This window comes from Anguilla rostrata, chromosome 11 (genome assembly GCF_018555375.3).
Source record: "Anguilla rostrata isolate EN2019 chromosome 11, ASM1855537v3, whole genome shotgun sequence".
Classification (NCBI taxonomy): domain Eukaryota; kingdom Metazoa; phylum Chordata; class Actinopteri; order Anguilliformes; family Anguillidae; genus Anguilla; species Anguilla rostrata.
The window spans coordinates 2,683,970-2,704,814 of NC_057943.1; the positions used below are offsets into that span (position 1 = coordinate 2,683,970).

General features: G+C 51.5%; 1 protein-coding gene across 1 annotated transcript in view; it reads right to left on the bottom strand.

Annotated features, from left to right (window-relative positions):
- The window catches only part of LOC135235208 (calmodulin-binding transcription activator 1-like), a 332,286-nt gene extending 312,425 nt beyond the window's left edge, over positions 1-19,861 (bottom strand). Inside the window, 2 exon segments of the mRNA XM_064300482.1 lie at positions 14,168-14,269; positions 19,442-19,861. Coding sequence (XP_064156552.1) covers positions 14,168-14,269; positions 19,442-19,466 — 127 coding nt within the window. The 5' untranslated portion in view covers positions 19,467-19,861.
- Between the last annotated feature and the right edge of the window lie 984 nt (positions 19,862-20,845).

Genomic DNA, 20,845 nt, shown 5'->3' on the forward strand with positions numbered 1-20,845 from the left:
CACTACGCCACAGACACACTGCTAGCAACATGTACGCGTTAGCACTACGCCACAGACACACTGCTAGCAACATGTACCCATTAGCACTACGCCACAGACACACTGCTAGCAACATGTACCCGTTAGCGCTACGCCACAGACACACTGCTAGCAACATGTACGCGTTAGCACTACGCCACAGACACACTGCTAGCAACATGTACCCGTTAGCACTACGCCACAGACACACTGCTAGCAACATGTACCCGTTAGGACTACGCCACAGACACACTGCTAGCAACATGTACCCATTAGCACTACGCCACAGACACACTGCTAGCAACATGTACGCGTTAGCACTACGCCACAGACACACTGCTAGCAACATGTACCCATTAGCACTACACCACAGACACACTGCTAGCAACATGTACGCGTTAGCACTACGCCACAGACACACTGCTAGCAACATGTACCCGTTAGCGCTACGCCACAGACACACTTCTAGCAACATGTACGCGTTAGCACTACGCCACAGACACACTGCTAGCAACATGTACGCGTTAGCACTACGCCACAGACACACTGCTAGCAACATGTACGCATTAGCACTACGCCACAGACACACTGCTAGCAGCATGTACGCGTTAGCGCTACGCCACAGACACACTGCTAGCAGCATGTACCCGTTAGCACTACGCCACAGACACACTGCTAGCAACATGTACGCGTTAGCACTACGCCACAGACACACTGCTAGCAGCATGTACCCGTTAGCGCTACGCCACAGACACACTGCTAGCAACATGTACGCGTTAGCACTACACCACAGACACACTGCTAGCAACATGTTCCCATTAGCGCTACGCCTCAGACACACTGCTAGCAACATGTTCCCATTAGCACTACGCCACAGATACACTGCTAGCAACATGTACGCGTTAGCACTACGCCACAGACACACTGCTAACAACATGTACGCGTTAGCGCTACGCCACAGACACACTGCTAGCAACATGTACCCATTAGCACTACGCCACAGACACACTGCTAGCAGCATGTACCCGCTAGCACTACGCCACAGACACACTGCTAGCAACATGTACCCGTTAGCAATACGCCACAGACACACTGCTAGCAACATGTACCCGTTAGCAACAGGTAACTGCTAGCGCTGTCCCTAGCACTGTTGCCTTATTTATTTATTCACTCTCTCACCTTGTGGTGCGGGATTGTGTATCTTTAGCTCATACCGCTAAAACAAACTCCTCCGCGGGTGTTAGCATTAATATACAAACACGAATTCATTATCCTTCCACCTAATATCAAGAGCTAATACTGCCACGTTCACAAAACCTGTCAGAAATCCTGTGTTAGAGCGACGAACGGTGCAGAAACGTGTTTAATATGGCTTATGACCAATGAAACTGAGAAAACGCCAAGAGAACAAGGGGATGAAAACTCCTCCCAACGCGAAAATATTTCAGCCGCTGCTGACGGATCTAAGTTTGGGGAAAACAGGTCCCCTGACGTTCCCAAGAAGCCAAGGTTCACAACATCTAAAATATCTAATATAACCATCAGTGCACACAAAAAAAACTGTCTGGACCAATCTTTTTTAAAGAAAAGAGATATTATCCAGAAAGAGCAGTCGAAGGGCTTCCGTTTGCCTGCACACGCCTTAGACCAGGGCCCTCACAGTCAGACCGACGCTCACTACAAACGCAAATCTGGAGTAAAATCATAATCGCAGCGTTAGCGCCTGTCTGCTGATCATACGCTGCGTTGCGTTAGCAGACGCCGTTGCCCACGGCGACGCACGGCACAAACACAGGGGCGGAGAACAGGGGCGGGAGCGCGGTGATTCCCACGACGGAGAGGCTGCGGTCCCCAGAGAGAGCACGGGCACGAGAAGCGCAGACCGCATCGACAAAATGCCAGCCACCCTGCTGCACGTTAAACTAAGCTATACAGGCATGAGAAAAGCGACAGGACTCTGAGCGTTACACTGCACCGTACGAAGACGAGCACAGAACCGCAGGCTCTGAAAGACAGAAAGAGGACCTGCACCTCAGGCTTCTACACTAACGTTTTGATTTTTCCAAAGGCCACATGCGCTCCTGGGTTGAGATTCAGAGCAGGCTAATGCATCCGAGTTAGCAGATGTGCTCCTAAATTATTTTTCCCGGTTAGCATGCATCAATTTTCGGGAGCAGAGGCGGCTCCTAAAATGGCAGCAGTGCAGAGAGCCCTGCAGTTACTCAGGCGTTTGGGCTGGCGAAAGCGCTGGCGTGGGTCAATGCGCAGGAGACGAGGAGCAGGCCGAAGGGGCGGGGCTTCAGCGGGAGTCACAAGATGGCCGACGTCACCGCTGCGCGGACTGCCGTGGGATTCTGATCGGGTAGGGCTCTCCCTTACAACCCAAAACCACTTCCCGTTTCCAATAGCAACAGGCGAGTCTCAAGCGGCACACAAACACGCTCCCGCACGCGCAGACGTGAAGCGTCGCAAAGCACGCGGCTACTGCACGTGGCTACCGCACACGGCTACCGCACATGGGACGTTACGCCCCCACCCAGCGCGGACAAGGCGGTAAAATTCCCCGTTATTCATTCCGCGAAGGCCAGAAATATGGCCGCCACGGTTAAAACTCCGCGCGATGTGTTATATTTCTCCTGCTTTGTGAGAGAGTGCGCTCAGCCCTGGCGGTCAACCCGCCATCAACCTGCCATCACCCGCACGAGAATCTGCTGACTGATGTCCTCTGGCTGACCTGAGATCAGCCTAATTACCCTGCACCTTTCAAACCCCACGAGTGGATCAGAGAGAGGGGGGGGGGGGGTTGGAATCCTCCCTCTCTGTTGGATTTAAAACAACCGCTCCGTTTCATTGCACTGAGGGAATTACAGGGTCAGCAGTCAAATGCGGGAAAGAAGGAAAAAAAACGATGTGCAAGACGACAAGAAATAAAACGTGACACAAATCAACACCTTTTCAGCTGATACCTGTCTAAATGAAAGGAGGACAGGCCGGCCCTTGGTCTACAACGGGCCTTTTTTCTGTCCTACACCCCCTGCGACTGAACCACCTGGCCGGGTCGCTATGGAGACGCGATATTCCATCAGTTTGCGGTTGAACGTTGGAGCGAGCGGCAAGTGTGAGCGAAGGAGGGGCGTGGCCATCACACACAGGAAGTGAGAGGGCGGGACATTAATACGGCGACTTTGGCGAAGGCCGGGACGGGCTCAGAGATGCCGGCGGAAATCACCGGAAATATCCGGCCTGCATCGTTCCCACGAGCCGCGCGCGGATATCCATGACAACCATCGGCTTCGCCCGATTAACATTCCCGCGCAGCACCTGCTCAGGGGTCGCCGTGGCGATATCACCGCCAGAAACAAACAAACAAACAAGGGCACGCACCCGCCATCTGGGGCACGCGCCCGTGGTCTGGGGCACACACCCGCCATCTGGGGCACGCGCCCGCCATCTGGGGCACGCGCCCGTGGTCTGGGGCACACACCCGCCATCTGGGGCACGCGCCCGTGGTCTGGGGCACACACCCGCCATCTGGGGCACGCGCCCGTGGTCTGGGGCACACACCCGCCATCTGGGGCACGCGCCCGTGGTCTGGGGCACACACCCGCCATCTGGGGCACGCGCCCGTGGTCCGGGGCATCGGCGACAAAGAGTCGGAACAAAGCAGGCAGTGCGGGGAGAGAGAACGCTGAAGAGCTTTATTTAGGGGTGGGGGGGTGATACGGGGGAGCTGGAAGCGCAGGAGACCCTTTCACACGCGTCGCCGGCGGAGGGGGAAGCGCGTCTGTCGGCCGCGGCTCTCCAGCAGAGACGCCGCGCAACGGACGTACCGCCATGCCGCTGACCAACGCGGGCCGACGCTCCCGCGCCCAAACTCCCCGGGGATGACATATTCACAGACGCCCCTCCTCCTCCTCCTCCTCCTCCTCCGGCACCGCCCGCTCGCTACCCAAACAGAGCCTGCTCACCGCTGCCGCTCGGCATCATGGGACAGAGGGAACAGCCCCGTTCGCCTGTCCCAGCACCTTCCCAAAAAACACACTGGGCCAGGAGACCCATCGAGTATCCTCACCACTGGCTTCCATAGTTACTCAGCTGACCAATTAAACCAGCCAATCACCACTGGCTTTCATAGTTACTCAGCTGACCAATTAAACCAGCCAATCACCACTGGCTTCCATAGTTACTCAGCTGACCAATTAAACAGCCAATCACCACTGGCTTCCATAGTTACTCAGCTGACCAATTAAACCAGCCAATCACCACTGGCTTTCATCATTACTCAGAACCGATCGATTAAACCAGCCAATGGCACAGTTAACTGACCTCCTCTTGTTTCTAGGGATGGAAGTGAAATAGAATAAGAAGAAGAAAAGAAACCTTGTGGCTCTCCAGGAACAGGGGGGCTGAGAAGCGGAGGTATAAAAAGCTGCTCTTTCCAGGTTTCGGGGATCAGCAGCACCGGCCTGAGCAGCCCAGGGGAAACCCTGAGGGAGGGACCTGAGGCGTCCAGCGAGTCACTCGGTTCAGGAGCCGGACTCCGTCACCCCGGACTGCAGGCAGATACCTTTCCCCCTCGCAGAACGTTTATAAAGAGCAGGGGCGTGATGATGCTTTACTCCCCCCCCCCCCCCCGCCCCCCCGCCCCAGCGATCCGCAGCTGCCCTCGGAGAGCTCTGCTACCGGCAAATAACAAAGTGATGTTTACTCTCCCCGAAAACGAAATGAAAAAGCACAAAAACAGAAACCTGTTTCAGAGAGGAAAAGGGCCAATGACAAATTACTGTATTCAAGCCACCAATTTCTTTTTTAAAAATCTAGTAAAACTGTCATTCTTGCATTAAAACCCAAGGATAGAAAAATAAAAGCTGTTCATAAAGACCTTAAAAGACAGTAAAAGGGCTCAAAAAAGAGGCACATAATTCTTCAAAGGTCCAGTTTGAGACTGGGAAAATTTAGAGCTACTTTCACCCGCATTTATGAAAAAATTAGGGAATATTTTTTCCCCCCACACCCATTTACAGAAAAAAGGGAATTATTTCACCCCCGTTTTCCTCCAAATAAAAATGAAAATGAAAGTGACAGAAAAGCGGCTTTGCTGGTCTGTGGTTTGGGAGGCAGAGGGAGAGAGACCTGCATGCTAAGTCATCTCCGCACTGATAAACCTGAAGGAATCCCTCCCCAAAGAGCAAGAATATATATATATTTATTAATTTTTTGGTGTACCAGCTTATCGGACCGCGCTAATTACACAGACCCTCTGGTCAGGAGGCCCGGAGGAGGAACACCGTGTGGGTTTCCAGGACGACGGGCGTAAAGCCGGGGAAGGCTGGGATGGACAGGGAAGCACTGGACGCGGCGGTACGGAATAAGGGAAGTCCAGCCCAACTGCGCAGTGATGGATGGGGAAGTTCCGATCTGGGAAAGCCAATCGGCACAGAGTCCGATCGGCACCACGGAAATGGTGGCTGCCGTGTGGAGTCCGCTCCAAGCCAAGCTGCTGTCCCTCTGTGCCAGTGCCACTACTGCACGCGCACACACACACACACACACACACGCACACACACGCAGACGCGCACACACACACACACGCTCACACGTGCACACACGCGCAGACAGACGCACAGATAGACACACACGCGCACACACACACACACACACACAGGCGGCAAGCGCGCACACACTTCAACAAATCACACACAGGCACTAAAATTTCCATTCACGAACACCCACACACATACATAGTAATGACTTTTTGTTTTTATTTTGGTCAAACCGTGATGGCACTATGAATTATTAACACAATAATTCATTAACATAATTCAGCTGCCTTGCTTTCCACAGGAGGGAAAAACTATTTAGTTGTCACAAAGTAAAGTGCAAGTCAGGCTGAATCTGGAGCCGGTTATATATTCGGTGATGTGCTTGTTATATTGGAACATGTGCTGAGCTGTGCTGGGGGGTTGCCAGTTTGTCTCCAGGCCCTGATGAAGAAGAAAGCCTTTCAGTTACAGAAGCGGAAATTTGGGGTTTCTGCTGTGACCTGCCACCCACTCCAGGGGCCCGCTGGGTTTCCCAGGCGTCCCACACAAGCACCGGTGCAGTACAGACCGTTTCAGTCAGTACTGACCGTAGCAGGAGGGCAGTACAGACCGTTTCAGTCAGTACTGACCGTAGCAGGAGGGCAGTACAGACCGTTTCAGTCAGTACTGACGCAGGAGGAGGGCAGTACAGACCGTTCAGTCAGTACTGACTGCGGAGGAACAGTACAGACCGTTCAGTCAGTACTGACCCGAGGAGGGCAGTACAGACTGTTTCAGTCAGTACTGACTGCAGGAGGAGGGCAGTACAGACCGTTTCAGTCAGTACTGACCGTAGCAGGAGGGCAGTACAGACCGTTTCAGTCAGTACTGACCGTAGCAGGAGGGCAGTACAGACCGTTTCGGTCAGTACTGACCGTAGCAGGAGGGCAGTACAGACCGTTTCAGTCAGTACTGACTGCAGGAGGAGGGCAGTACAGACCGTTTCAGTCAGTACTGACCGCAGGAGGAGGGCAGTACAGACCGTTTCAGTCATTACTGACCGCAGGAGGAGGGCAGTACAGACCGTTTCAGTCAGTACTGACTGCAGGAGGAGGGCAGTACAGACCGTTTCAGTCAGTACTGACTGCAGGAGGAGGGCAGTACAGACCGTTGCAGTTAGTACTGACCTCAGGAGGAGGGCAGTACAGACCATTTCAGTCAGTACTGACCACAGGAAGTGTGGAGAGCGAGCGCAGCTAACGCCGTCAGCGATGGCGAGTTTTGGGGATGGCGGTGCTGGAACAGACACTGGGGGCGGTAACTGTGTTCAGCAGAGAGGGAACCTGAGGGAGGGGTCCAGGAAAAAGAAGGCTTCGGTGAAGTACTGGGGGTCCGGAGACCAGCTGTCCCACTCTGGCATGGTGGGGGGAGAGGGAAGGGGGGGGCACGGCTGTCGTAAGATGGGCCGGTGCCACAGTTCACAGAGCTCACCACGTACAGCAGAGCAGTCCTCCTCCAAAGCCAACACAGCCACCTCTAATCTCACTTCCTCGTCCAGTTCTGGGAATTGATCAACTGATTTCAGTCCAATTTAGAATTGCTTAACCCTGGTAAATGAAACTTGGGGAGGTGGGGGGGGAGCGGGAGGGGGGACTGCTCTATTATTACTGTTAAAACTACAATGGCTTTGCCAAGTGCCTTCTCCAATACCAATCAGCGGGGGCGGGGGCGAGGGCGGGGGCGAGGACGGGGCGGGGGCTGGGAGGCTGTGTGCCGATGCGTCCCGGTGTTTTGGGAGAGACGGGCGGAGGGGTCAGAGGATACGCAGTAACGCCATTAAGTTTTAGCGCCTGGCAGCGCCGGCGCGCGGAAGCCTGGGCCAGCTCTGCCGTGTGACGCCAGCAGATGGCCCCGCCGCCCTTCGCTCTTACGCATAATTAGGGGACCGGAGCCATGAATAATGTTTGATTCTGGGGATTATGGGACAGCCCCCACTCCCTCACCCGGTCCCCGGTCCTCCCCACACCCAGCCCCCCCAGGGGGGCGGATGAAGTTGTTCTGTGAAGGGTCCAGGACCCAAAGCCAAACTGGCCAGGCTGGAGTTTGAGTGAGAGCTGTCCGGGCTCCAGGTTCTGTAATCAGCCTGTGATTGCCTGAAATTGGCTGGCTGATTGGCTGAACTCGCCGCGGAAACGGCTGCGGAACACTGGCCGACCGGCTGCGCGGAACTCGCTGCGCGAACTGTGCGCGCTGGCGCGGAACACTCGGCTGCGACAGGCGCGGAATGGGGAACTCGCCGCGACACTCACGAACTGCGCGGAACACTCCGGACTCGCACCGCGATTTAACTTCCACCCAGACTAATCTGTGGCATGGCGCGCTGTTCATGATGCAATTCTGAGAGCCTGCGAACGAACAGTGATGGAGGAGACCGGTCCCCTCTCACACAGATATAGCCTAACACACGTGCATGCACGCGCACACGCACATTCACACTCTGACACACACATGCGTTTAAGCACACAAACACACACACACACTACAGGTACTCCTGAACATTAGGAAATTGCACACAGTCAAATATTCAAATATACACCTCATGGAATATATCACAGCACGTGCAAAAAGAAAGAAGAATGCATGCATGCACACGCTCCACATGCGCCTAGCGTGCAGGCTAGTGTGCATCAGGCACGCTAACCCAGAAACCGGGGCAGACAGACATGCAGGCACAACAAAGCCCGTCCGGGCTGTCAGTCAGAGGATCGGAGACGCCGCACCCGTCTGTATCCGTCTCTACAGGCTGCCCCCCCCCCCCCCCCCGCAGACTGCGCCACCGTCAAATCCTCCAAACTCAACCTCCCTCACACTCACAGCGAACCCCAACCCCCACCCCCCCTCCACAACAACACCCTGAGCCATCCTCACGGGTGACTCTCGTAAGTCCGCCGTCATAGCGACACGCTCTGCCCCCCCCCCTCCCCCCGACACTGAAGCCCCGCCTTCCCGCGCCCCTGCGCGCGGACCCTCGAGCGGAGACGTCGGTCGGGCCCTTCCTGTCCGCGGCGACGCACTGTTTAACCCCCGAGCTCCAGGGACACCCGGCCCGCCGCCTCATGAATATTCAGCGGCAGACTGAATATTCGCTCTTCCTCCTCCTGATTGTAATTGCCAGGGATACAACACAGAATCCTGGCAGCCAATCACTCAGGGCCAGGATGCACTCCAGGACAGCCGTGCTCATGAATATTCACAAGGGGGTTGGGAGGGGGCAGGCAATCGCTGGAACTCTTTATCGGTGACAGGAAGGAACGCAGCCAGCGCGCACTCTCGCTAGCGGTGAACTATCTCTGTCCATCCCCACCCTAAAGAGCAGAAGTACACCACAATGCAGCATACAGACTCAGCGCAGGATGCGATGGTTAGCTGAAGGCATGCTTCCTGTGACATATGACCTGGTGATGTGGTGAGAGAGAGGGGGGGTGTGGAGAGAGATGGGGGGGACCCTAAATGCCCCAGGAGGAGGGCTGGACCTGCCCTGTTCCCATGGTCCGGCACGGCACGCCAAGTCCCGACACGAAAACCCACTTCCTCAACCAACGACCTTCAAAGTGACCTCTAACCAACAGACAGCTCAAAACCGAGCCACAGCAGCCGTGACAACGCCCCACAGTTCTGTTACCCCATTGGCTCTCTGCACACCGCTCTCTCTCTCTCATTCGCTCGTTTTTATAAGTCCCTCCCCTCTCTTGCGTCTGAGGTGTGGGGGCAGGGGCAGGAGCAGGACCGCGGGTCTCTCGAACCCAAGCCCCGCTCTGGAGTCAGATCTGAGGCTCAGCCCGGCTCCCACAGGCCTCCCTCCGCTGCCTGCTGTGCGTCTGCAGCCAGGAAGCCTTAATGAATAAAGAAGCAAACAGAGCCGTTTTACAGGAGCGGGATCAGGCCAGAATCTAAGGGCTTAATCCAACGCAGAGACAGGAGGAAGAACAGACGGTGCCGACATCTATGGAATAACCTGACCTCTACACTGGGAATAACCTGACCTCCTCCACACTGGGAATAACCTGACCTCTACACTGGGAACAACCTGACCTCTACACTGGGATTAACCTGACCTCCTCCACACTGGGAATAACCTGACCTCTACACTGGGAACAACCTGACCTCTACACTGGGAATAACCTGACCTCTACACTGGGAATAACCTGACCTCTACACTGGGAATAACCTGACCTCCTCCACACTGGGAATAACCTGACCTCTACACTGGGAACAACCTGACCTCTACACTGGGAATAACCTGACCTCTACACTGGGAATAACCTGACCTCTACACTGGGAACAACCTGACCTCCACACTGGGAATAACCTGACCTATACACTGGGATTAACCTGACCTCTACACTGGGAATAACCTGACCTCTACACTGGGAATAACCTGACCTCTACACTGGGAATAACCTGACCTCTACACTGGGAATAACCTGACCTCTACACTGGGAATAACCTGACCTCTACACTGGGATTAACCTGACCTCTACACTGGGAATAACCTGACCTCTACACTGGGAATAACCTGACCTCTACACTGGAATAACCTGACCTCTACACTGGGATTAACCTGACCTCTACTCTGGGAATAACCTGACCTCTACACTGGGATTAACCTGACCTCTACACTGGGATTAACCTGACCTCTACACTGGGAATAACCTGACCTCTACACTGGGAATAACCTGACCTCCACACTGGGAATAACCTGACCTATACACTGGGATTAACCTGACCTCTACACTGGGATTAACCTGACCTCTACACTGGGAATAACCTGACCTCTACACTGGGATTAACCTGACCTCCTCCACACTGGGAATAACCTGACCTCTACACTGGGAATAACCTGACCTCCACACTGGGAATAACCTGACCTCTACACTGGGAATAACCTGACCTCTACACTGGGAATAACCTGACCTCTACACTGGGAATAACCTGACCTCTACACTGGGAATAACCTGACCTCTACACTGGGAATAACCTGACCTCCTCCACACTGGGAACAACCTGACCTCCTCCACACTGGGAACAACCTGACCTCTACACTGGGATTAACCTGACCTCTACTCTGGGAATAACCTGACCTCTACACTGGGATTAACCTGACCTCTACACTGGGATTAACCTGACCTCTACACTGGGAATAACCTGACCTCTACACTGGGAATAACCTGACCTCTACACTGGGATTAACCTGACCTCTACACTGGGATTAACCTGACCTCTACACTGGGAATAACCTGACCTCTACACTGGGAATAACCTGACCTCCACACTGGGAATAACCTGACCTATACACTGGGATTAACCTGACCTCTACACTGGGATTAACCTGACCTCTACACTGGGAATAACCTGACCTCTACACTGGGATTAACCTGACCTCCACACTGGGAATAACCTGACCTCTACACTGGGAATAACCTGACCTCTACACTGGGAATAACCTGACCTCCACACTGGGAATAACCTGACCTCTACACTGGGAATAACCTGACCTCTACACTGGGAATAACCTGACCTCTACACTGGGAATAACCTGACCTCCACACTGGGAATAACCTGACCTATACACTGGGATTAACCTGACCTCTACACTGGGATTAACCTGACCTCTACACTGGGAATAACCTGACCTCTACACTGGGATTAACCTGACCTCCACACTGGGAATAACCTGACCTCTGCACTGGGAATAACCTGACCTCTACACTGGGAATAACCTGACCTCCACACTGGGAATAACCTGACCTATACACTGGGATTAACCTGACCTCTACACTGGGATTAACCTGACCTCTACACTGGGAATAACCTGACCTCTACACTGGGATTAACCTGACCTCCACACTGGGAATAACCTGACCTCTGCACTGGGAATAACCTGACCTCTACACTGGGAATAACCTGACCTCCACACTGGGAATAACCTGACCTCTACACTGGGATTAACCTGACCTCCACACTGGGAATAACCTGACCTCTGCACTGGGAATAACCCGACCTCTACACTGGGAATAACCTGACCTCCACACTGGGAATAACCTGACCTCCACACTGGGAATAACCTGACCTCTACATGAGAGCAGTGTAGAGGTCAGGGAATAACCTGACCTCTACACTGGGAATAACCTGACCTCTGCACACAGTACACGTTGGCCTTATCGCAGCACAGGGCTGTGATGTCACAGATCATAAAGCACATGATTAGCCCCCTCCCCTTACCCCCACCTGAAAGGGTTAAACAGCATCTCAGCTCATTGGTTTTCCTGGCTTTGTTAGCCCCGCCCCCGCTGCTCTCATATCTCGCTCCTCAGTCCCATTGGCTGTCTGAAGCACTACATTCTCCAAGCGCTCCACAGCCACGGTCTCCCTCAGGCACCTGCCTTGGTGCCGAACTCCATGTTGCAGGTTTTACGTATTCGCCAGCGCCGCGTACGTCTGTGTGTGTAAACAGCGACTGTCTGTTTCTGACCCTGGTGAGTCAGCGGCGGCGCTTTCTTCCTCGCCCTGCGACGGCGCTCCAGCGCGAGTCGCTCCGGAGGAAAACCGTCTGCTAAGTGGCTGAGCGTAATGTCATGTAAATGAGCCTCCGTCAGCTCGGAAGCGCCGAAGAGCTGGTCCGTAATTGTTTCGGCTTCCCTGGGTTAGCGGCGGCGCTGAGCGGAAGCGCCCGTCTCGGGGACGCTGAAGGATCGCTCTCGCATCGCCGCCGACAAACTCCAGGTGCGCGGCGTTAAAAAGGCGGCGCGGCGCGGGATCGGAGGGAACATTAAACCCGGGGAAAGCGCTTTGGGTCGGACGTGCTGACTGTTATTATTAGGTTTATTTCTTTTCTTTTTTTTTTTTTTAAATGGCCTCCTGAGGGGGGAGGGGAAAGCGCGTACAGGTTTGGGACGTCCCACTGTAACCCTTCGGGGGTTTGTTTCCAGAGAGCATCTTTTAGCCCGCCCTTTAGCTGAATTCGCACGGGGTCACACGTAACCTTGACGACGGAAGCAGACGGGCGGGGTCGCGTACGAGGCAGAGAGACGAGCGCGTGCGATCAAATCGCCGTGGATACGAGAGTCCGCTGGAGTAACGCCGGCAGGATCCCCGAGCGCGATTACCCAGAATGCCCTCAGCCGCAAATCAGCACGGATCAGCCAATGAGAGCGCAGCGTCATAATGGCGGGGGGAGGGGAGGGGGCGAGACACCAAAAAGCATGCGGTGTGATGTCAGACTCACACCCAACGTGCCTTGCCTTAATTACCCAGATCAGCCGATTCTTCGGTAGCGGTTACAGTGCACAGGGTCTTAATTAGGCACACAGGACGGAGTGTAGCACAGTGGGTAAGGAACTGGGCTTGTAACCGAAAGGTCACAGGTTCGATTCCTGGGTAGAACACTGCCGTTGTACCCTTGAGCAAGGTGCTTAACCGGAATAGCTGTATAAATGGATACAATGTAAAAATGCTATGTAGAATGTTGTGTAAGTCGCTCTGGATAAGAGCATCTGCTAAATGCCTGTAATGTAATGTAACACAGAGCCGGGCGGCACATGGTGAATAAACATGAGCTGGAAACGCACGCGACGGCGTGACCGCGAACGCAAAGGGAAGCCTCGTCTTCCTGCCTTCACACAAACCCGCCTATGGGCCAGCCGTTAAAGTCAGACATTACAAAAAAAAAAATAAGTAAAGGGAACTGAACCGCCACGAAAGCAGATTTGGCCGAACGCAACTGTGTTTTTGGTCGCCGCACTTTCCCTGCCGCGGAGGAGGAAGTAGAGCGCAGGAACACAAGAGTTCGCCGCAGGCCTGCAGGACTCAGACGATCGCTTCCGATGAAATTCCCCGAACAGCGCACTTTCAAAAGTCCAGAAAGAAGAGGGAAGGAGGCAGAAGCAGACGAGAGAGGAGGAGGGAGGAGAGAGGAGAGAGGAGGGGGAAGGAGAGAGAGAAGAGGAGAGAGAGGGGAGGAGGGAGGGAGGAGGAAAGGAAGAGAGAGACAGGGAGGAAGAGAGGGAAGGAGGGAGAAAGAGAGACAGAGAAAGAGTTCCTCATACGAGCTCCTCATTATTTTGTAAACAGGTGTGTTACTATGCTTGATGAAAAAGTATTAATGTTTAAGATTGGGGTGCGGGTGTGTGTGTGTGTGTGCAGGAGAGTGGCAAAAGAAAAAAGAAGAGGGCTTCCTTTCTTCCTTTTGGGGGGATATAATTTATGTGTGCTTTTAATGTCTCTATGCATGCATTTCCAGTTTATTTTATGTATTTTGCTTCAGCAATGCATTTTGCTTTTTAGTCTCGTCATGCAAATAAAGCAAATTTGAAGTTGAATTTTAATTTGAAAAAGACAGAGAGATGGAGAGGAAGACAGGGAGAGAAGGCTAAAAAGCTGAGGGAGGCATAAAGAGAGGGAAACATAGAAGGTTGTAGAAAGCGAGAGAAAAAGAGAGAAAGAGAAAGCGCGCAAAAAAGGAAAGGATGGATCGGAGCGGTAAATAAATGAACGCATTTATGAACGAATGAATGAGAGGCCATCCAGACAGCGCCTCCTCTGGCGGAGGTGGGGGATGCAGCTCTTACTGTTGGCGTCCGCGTCGTCGCCGACGCCCTTAGCGGGACCGTGGCCAGCGTAGCACAGGGGCGACCGGGGCATCCCCCCAGGATTTCGGATTCTCTTCAGTCCTTCGGGAGGCAGGAGACAAGAGCGGAAGATAAACTCTGGGACAAGAAGCAGTTTTTTCGTTTCCCTTCCCTGTGCCCCCCAGCCCCCCTCATCACCCCCGCCCCCGTCCCTAAAAAGAGGCTTCCTGCACTCACATGCAGGAGCAGCTGAGGGAAGAGTCAGGGACATTTCAGACCTGATGCACCTTCATGCCACGCCCCTCATGTCCATGTCACGCCCAAACACACATCTACCCTGCCAGAGCTACCTACATCCTCATAACCCCCCACTCCCCCGCCAGCTTGTCCCGTAACTCCGAGTGCTAAAATCACCGCTCCCCCCTCCTATCCGCACCCCCTTTGTCACCTGCTGCCCAGGATGGGCGTGACGGGGGGGGGCGGGGAGTCAGAATTTGCGGCACAGGCCGGTATTCCACAGCTGTGGACGCGAGCCGCCCCCCTGTTTATTACATTACATTACATTTATTTAGCAGACGCTTTTATCCAAAGCGACGTACAAAAGCGCATATCGTGGTCATGACTACGAAACGCAGGTTCGATGAGGTACGACGCTCGGTTCGTACAGCTATTTATCGCCAAGAACACGGTTCAGTTCATGCAGCGAACATCATTCTGACCTAGCTCATGCCACATCAGACCAGAGGGAAGAACAAGCTACAACAATGTTAGGACAAATTAAAAATTGCAAAAAAGTTTCTGATGTTCGGATACCGTACAGCCTGTACAGAGATCGAATTTCACATCACTGCAACCCACAGTTTCTACAGAACTGCGCTCCAGCCCAGCGCTCTCCTCTCTGTCTCCTCTCTGCGCACGGAGTGACTCACTCCAAGGACATCTGAGGCCACTCGTACATCGGAGGCGGGAAAACATCGCCACGGCGGTGAGGGGGTGGGGGGTGGGGGGGCTGGGGGCTCAGACACTCCCACGTCATTAATATTCATGAGAAAAGCATAATTCTCTGGGTTTGGCGTAATTTTCACTGAAGCGCTCCAAGTAATCAATTAGTGATCTCGTGGTCAAATATTTAAACACGGAACACGATAAATTAGCGCAGAAACGCAGCGGCGGAGTCCATGTGTAACCGGGCTGTTTCAGACTCCTGCGTCCTCTGTCTCCGCTCGGCTCCCACGACTGATTTCGGGTCGAAGCTCCGGGCCGGTTTAAAAAGGGTAAATTTATTCTGATGAGGGCCGGTTTTCAGCAGGACACACCGGAGAGGGTGTTTGTTTTCTGACAAGCAGCGGGGCAGAGACTGTGGTTCATACAGATGAGGGTAGTGTGTGTGTGCGTGAGTGCGTGCGTGCGTGCGTGCGTGCGTGCGTGGGTGTGTGTGTGTGCGTGGGTGTGTAATTTGGGGTGTATTAGCTGCTGAGTGCTTTGGGTTGTTTAGTTATTGAGTGGCTCAGTGTAGCAGCACTCTGTGGAAGGTGTTAACGCAGTATACTGAGCATCATTAGCCCAGCCCCAGGGCCTGAGTGATCTGTACTGCTACTGAGACAAACCACACCAGCCACGGTTTTATTTGCTTTGTATGCAAAACGGGGGTGCAGTGCCACACACTGCCACCAGAGGCAGCGACGAGCGGAAGACCCGACAGTTCCCGGGAAATTCAGTAGTCCAGACTACAGAACGGATAATGTCTTAGTATCGCAATCTATTCAAACAACTACCCTCTACCGCAAATATTGTGTGTGCGATTGTATGCAGTTGTGTTTGTGTGTGTGTGTGTGTGTGTGTGTGTAACAGAGATGTAGCCATGGATTTTTAGACCAGAAAACCCTTTCACAATTTCAAATTCCCATTCCAAAGTAAACTGCTTCACCACTTCTGTGTGTGTATATAAACACATCCACTAACTTACAGTACATATAGTCAAGTCTCTACTGTTGGCTTCCAAATTCCATCTTATTGTGGACAATCCTATGGATTCCCTACAAACCTAAGGTCTCCAAGCTGGTCTCCATATTTACATAAAAGCAGAATTAGTTCAAACGAATAGATGAAGTGAAAGCAGCACATAGAGGACACAGGCACAGACACAGACACAGGTGTTCACGTGGACACCTGGCACAGACTGCAGCCAGCACAGGATCTCCAGCACAGGGCTGTCGAAGAGAAAGGGGGCGGGGCTTCAGCAGAACAGCCCACTTCCTGTCACACATTCACCTCTGACCTGAAGCGTTAGCGAGGGGTTGGGGGTCACGTGCCTTTACGCCACTTAACACAGCGGGAGACACATGACCCTCTTCTTCCTCCCCTGGCACAGCCAGTCACAGGTGGAGAGGGGGGCCCAGGTGAGACCCAGACAGGAAGTCTGAAGGGGACACGGGGTCGCAGAAGGGACACTGCAGTTTCGGGGGGTGCCCTGATAACAATGTCCCCGAGTGCGCGTGTTTAAATGCCGCTTAAACAGCAGAGCGCTGCTCCGCATTAAGACTCAGTACGCAGGCTACCTGCGCGATCCCGTTATCTATTCAAGGAGTGACGCGAGCGGCAGGCCGTGTTCCCAGCGGACGGCGGGATACAGGATTCGGAACCTGGACTACGAGATCCATTCCTCCACCAATCACGCGCGGGGGGGAAGTGCGGAGCACGCCGCTACGCTATGCGCTCAATAGCTCGCCGTTTTACTTTCTGCACGAGTTGTGTACGGGGAAAAAAGAAGACAGGACCGTGACTTTCACCTGACCAAGATGATGACAGATCAAAAAAAAAACAGCCTTGTGTTGGCCAATAAAAAAATACACTCAAAATCTCAAAAGAAATGAGAGCTGTCATACTACATCTACCAGATGAGAACTTAAACGCTGCACCTACAGTGGAATCACACATCACTTTATTCAAACGGCTTGGGATTTTGATCGCGCAAATAATTGTTAATGAGAGACTACAAAACCCTCGGCAAAAAGCAAAAAGGGACCTGACAGTCTGTGTGTGCTTTTTGTGTTGGTGTGAAGACACGCCCCGCATTGCACAAATTATTTGTTATTAACAAATTGGCGTTTTTTGTTTTAAATTCAGGTAGCCTACACGTGTTCATCCCGCCGATGATGTGTGCCAGGTGCGTGCTCGTTTACGTAGCTCAACATCGCCCCCTCGTGGAACTTTGTCAGTATATTATAGTTGTAGATAATTTGATTTCCGACCACACGCTATTTCATTAAACTTTTTTCGCGAAATATAATTAACGACTTCTGTTGATTTCAGAGGAACAAAATAGATTACGTTTATAGACCATCCCTAGTCCATTGCCTCAATTGCCTTTAGGGAGGTCCGTACGTTTAAACGGCTCCTGGGGGGTCACACATATTAAATATCAGCGTAATGTATGGACGTGGGCGAAGTCCCAGAATAGGACTGCATGATACTTTGTAAACAAATGTTAAACGCGTCTCATTCTGCACTGGTTTGCAGCAATCGGTTTAAGATAAATCAGGTTGAGTTAATCATGCTTAACGTCTGTTTCTGTATTTTTGCTAATTTCCGTCCGTAGTAGGCTAATTTAGGAATTATCATTATTAAACCTCCCAAACTCCAACGCGTAGATACAACAGCGAGACTCCATTTTCTGAGCTTTTTATATATTGGTTTAGATGAATACATTCAGACATGTATATCAAAGACAAACAGATTCCTTTATCAGCAATCCCCGTGGAACTTTAAAAAAATTGATCGGGTCAAACCCGACACAATCTCTGGTGTCGCTTGCAGCAATACGATGGCTCACTTTGAATGTCAAATAGCCACGAACATATTGACCTGAATTGTCTACAAACCTTAACAACCCGGATAAATTTAAACTGAGCTTACATTTGCAAAAAAAAAAAAAAAAAAGGCAGACAATGAATACTTGTTAAATATAATTAGGCTATGAGACGAATATTAAGGTTTGTTGTTCTCTTTACTAGGTGTCCTAAACATATTGACATGCAAATGCGATGTTAATTATGTCCAGTCATGCATAGCCCATATACATTTGTGCTTGAAATATCTTAAGTCGCACAGTATTTTAATGTCGAATTAGAGTCTTGCAAATCGTAACAAAACGCACTACCAATGGGTCCAATTGTAATTTTTCATTCACATCGACGCGTTGTGGACGATGGAGACGGGGGTTAATGAACCATTTAACACATATAAATAAGATAAAGACATTCAGCTGCCTTGACTCGGTCCCCGCTGACTTTTCCCCATAGCCCACGATACTTTTCCCGTTTCCAAACATTTAAATCTTCCAAAGACTCTGTTTTTCCGACACCATATCGTAGCCTTACTTAAACCATAGTTCCGCTGAAAATACAGTTCTGAAAGAGATCGTGTTTAAATCAGCCCGTGCCTGTACATAAAGGCTTCAACCTCTATATCAGAGATTAAGGGAATTGTTTGAAATTGGGCGGCGGGGATTTCATGCTTTTTGTGAGCGCAAATCAGAAGGCAACCTACCCCAGATTATCGAAAGCAACAACGTAACTCACTGGTTTACAACCCGAAATAAAAATAAATTAATAAATAAATAAACAATCAATCACGTTTGTATTGCTAACATCAGTATTAAATCGCTCTTACTCTATCTGTAGTCTCGTGCTGCTTCACCGAGCACATCTCTGGGAAGCCAGCTAAAAACATACGGCTGACGCGCGTGCCTCCCTAAACGCTGTTACCAGCGGCATCCAGCGAGCCGTCTGATGATGGTAGTTACCCATGTGAAGGAATTCCACTTTTCTTGCCAGAGAAAGGGCAACGTCGTGGGTTTACAGTATTTTTAACGGGACGCGCGTCTACCTTGCCAAACGGGTGATTCACATGCAGCCATCCAGCTAGCGATCTGAGCTAATTTTAACTAGCATTGTTAACTACCGCGATGAATAGAAGTTAGTGGCGGCGGCGGCTGTAGGCTGGCAACCCGCGAGCCACTTGGTTGCACTGAAGAGCGGAATAAAATGTTACATTAAATCCATTTAAATCCTGTCAGCTATTTTGCTCCCTTTAAATGCATGGCACAGCTAGCTAGCAAACGCTACCTCTTCAGCGTTGACTAAATCCTGCCATACGCCTGACTTTCAAAAGCTGCGCGAGCCTTCGGCTCCGTCTACCCCGAGCCTGGGTCTAAAGCAATATCAATATCATTTGGGTGAAAACTGAAAATTAATCCTGTTATTCCCGTCTTACCTTCCGGCTTGTTTTCGGCAGCCATTTCCCCTCCGCGCGCCACATCCTCCTCCTCTTCACGACCGGGGGGACCACGCGCGTGCACGGCGAGGACAGCACGAGAAGGGGTGGGGGGCAGCAGGCAACTCCAATGAGTGCAGTTACCATTGGTCAAAAAGCAATGACTGACAAGAAAACTCTGAAATGTCTTGTGAATTCATAAAAACAGCCCTCCTTTATAGTCAGCCCAACATATAATTGGTCAAAGCTTAATATTTAGGGACACCTTGAAAATATTTCAGCCAATAAGGGTTGTGCGATGCATGTCGTAGACCGACTCCAATCCGGACTTGGGATCTTTGGAGAGAATATTTGGAATGGTCGATCTCGTGTGGCGTGTGCACACAATGTTTACTATTTCAGTCCACAGTCTGTCCTCTATTATGGTGACGCGTGGAAAAGCCTCGAGGAGAGATGAGAGGTTTGAGGAACGTGTCTTGGACACGCTGCTCCTCCTCTCGCGTCTGAGCGCTGATAAGAGATCGAGAAAGCGCGCGTTGGTGAAATAATGCATGGCTTTGACTAAATTATAGCCCACCTTTTTATCGGTTTGACCGTTCCAGTATAGCCTAATTTACGCAGCGAAGAAAACAGTTTGATCCTCCATATCCGGGTTGTGTAGGCTACATCGCTTTCAGAAAATGGTTTTTAAATTTTAAAAAATCTGAAAAACAACATCCCGTTGTTTTAAAATAACAAACATCCGTGTTCAAGACAGCAACTCTGATACTGGCCTACACATTGTAGCGTAACACAAATAAATGCACAACATACCTTAAAATGCGATAAATAGTGTATTTGCAACGTATAATCACATAGCAAGAAGGCTCTGAAAGTAAGCAGTTCCGTCAATGTATATGGTTGACATATTTCTAATAGCCTAAAGACAGACACAGGGAACGACGTTTCGTTTCATACGTCAAGCTTTTTTTAAAAGGTACTTACCAGATGTTATTTGTTTATTTATTTATTTATTGAATGAACTCGCTTGCTTTGAAGTCATGAAAAACCAGGCTGGGCTACCGAAGTTGTCAGACGTCAAGTTAAATTGGGGGGCGGGGCAGATTTTTGCTTCGCCTGCGAACGAGCGCCTGTCCGCTGCTCTTGCCGGGGCGCTGTTCGCGAGGCAGTGGTGCTGAAGAGAAAGCTACGGACACCACAAAGCCAAGCACGCGAGAGCGCAACTTCTCACGTGCGAAATTTTCAGATATTCAGAGTTCTTAATCAAGTGGCATATTGTGAACGCCTAAACGGTGAAACTGGATGCAAAGTAAAGTAGGATTATTCATTTATTTTCACGTAACACTCCTCACCCGTGGGATGAGCCTAATAATATGTGAAGCATACACATAAATGGCAGGTGTT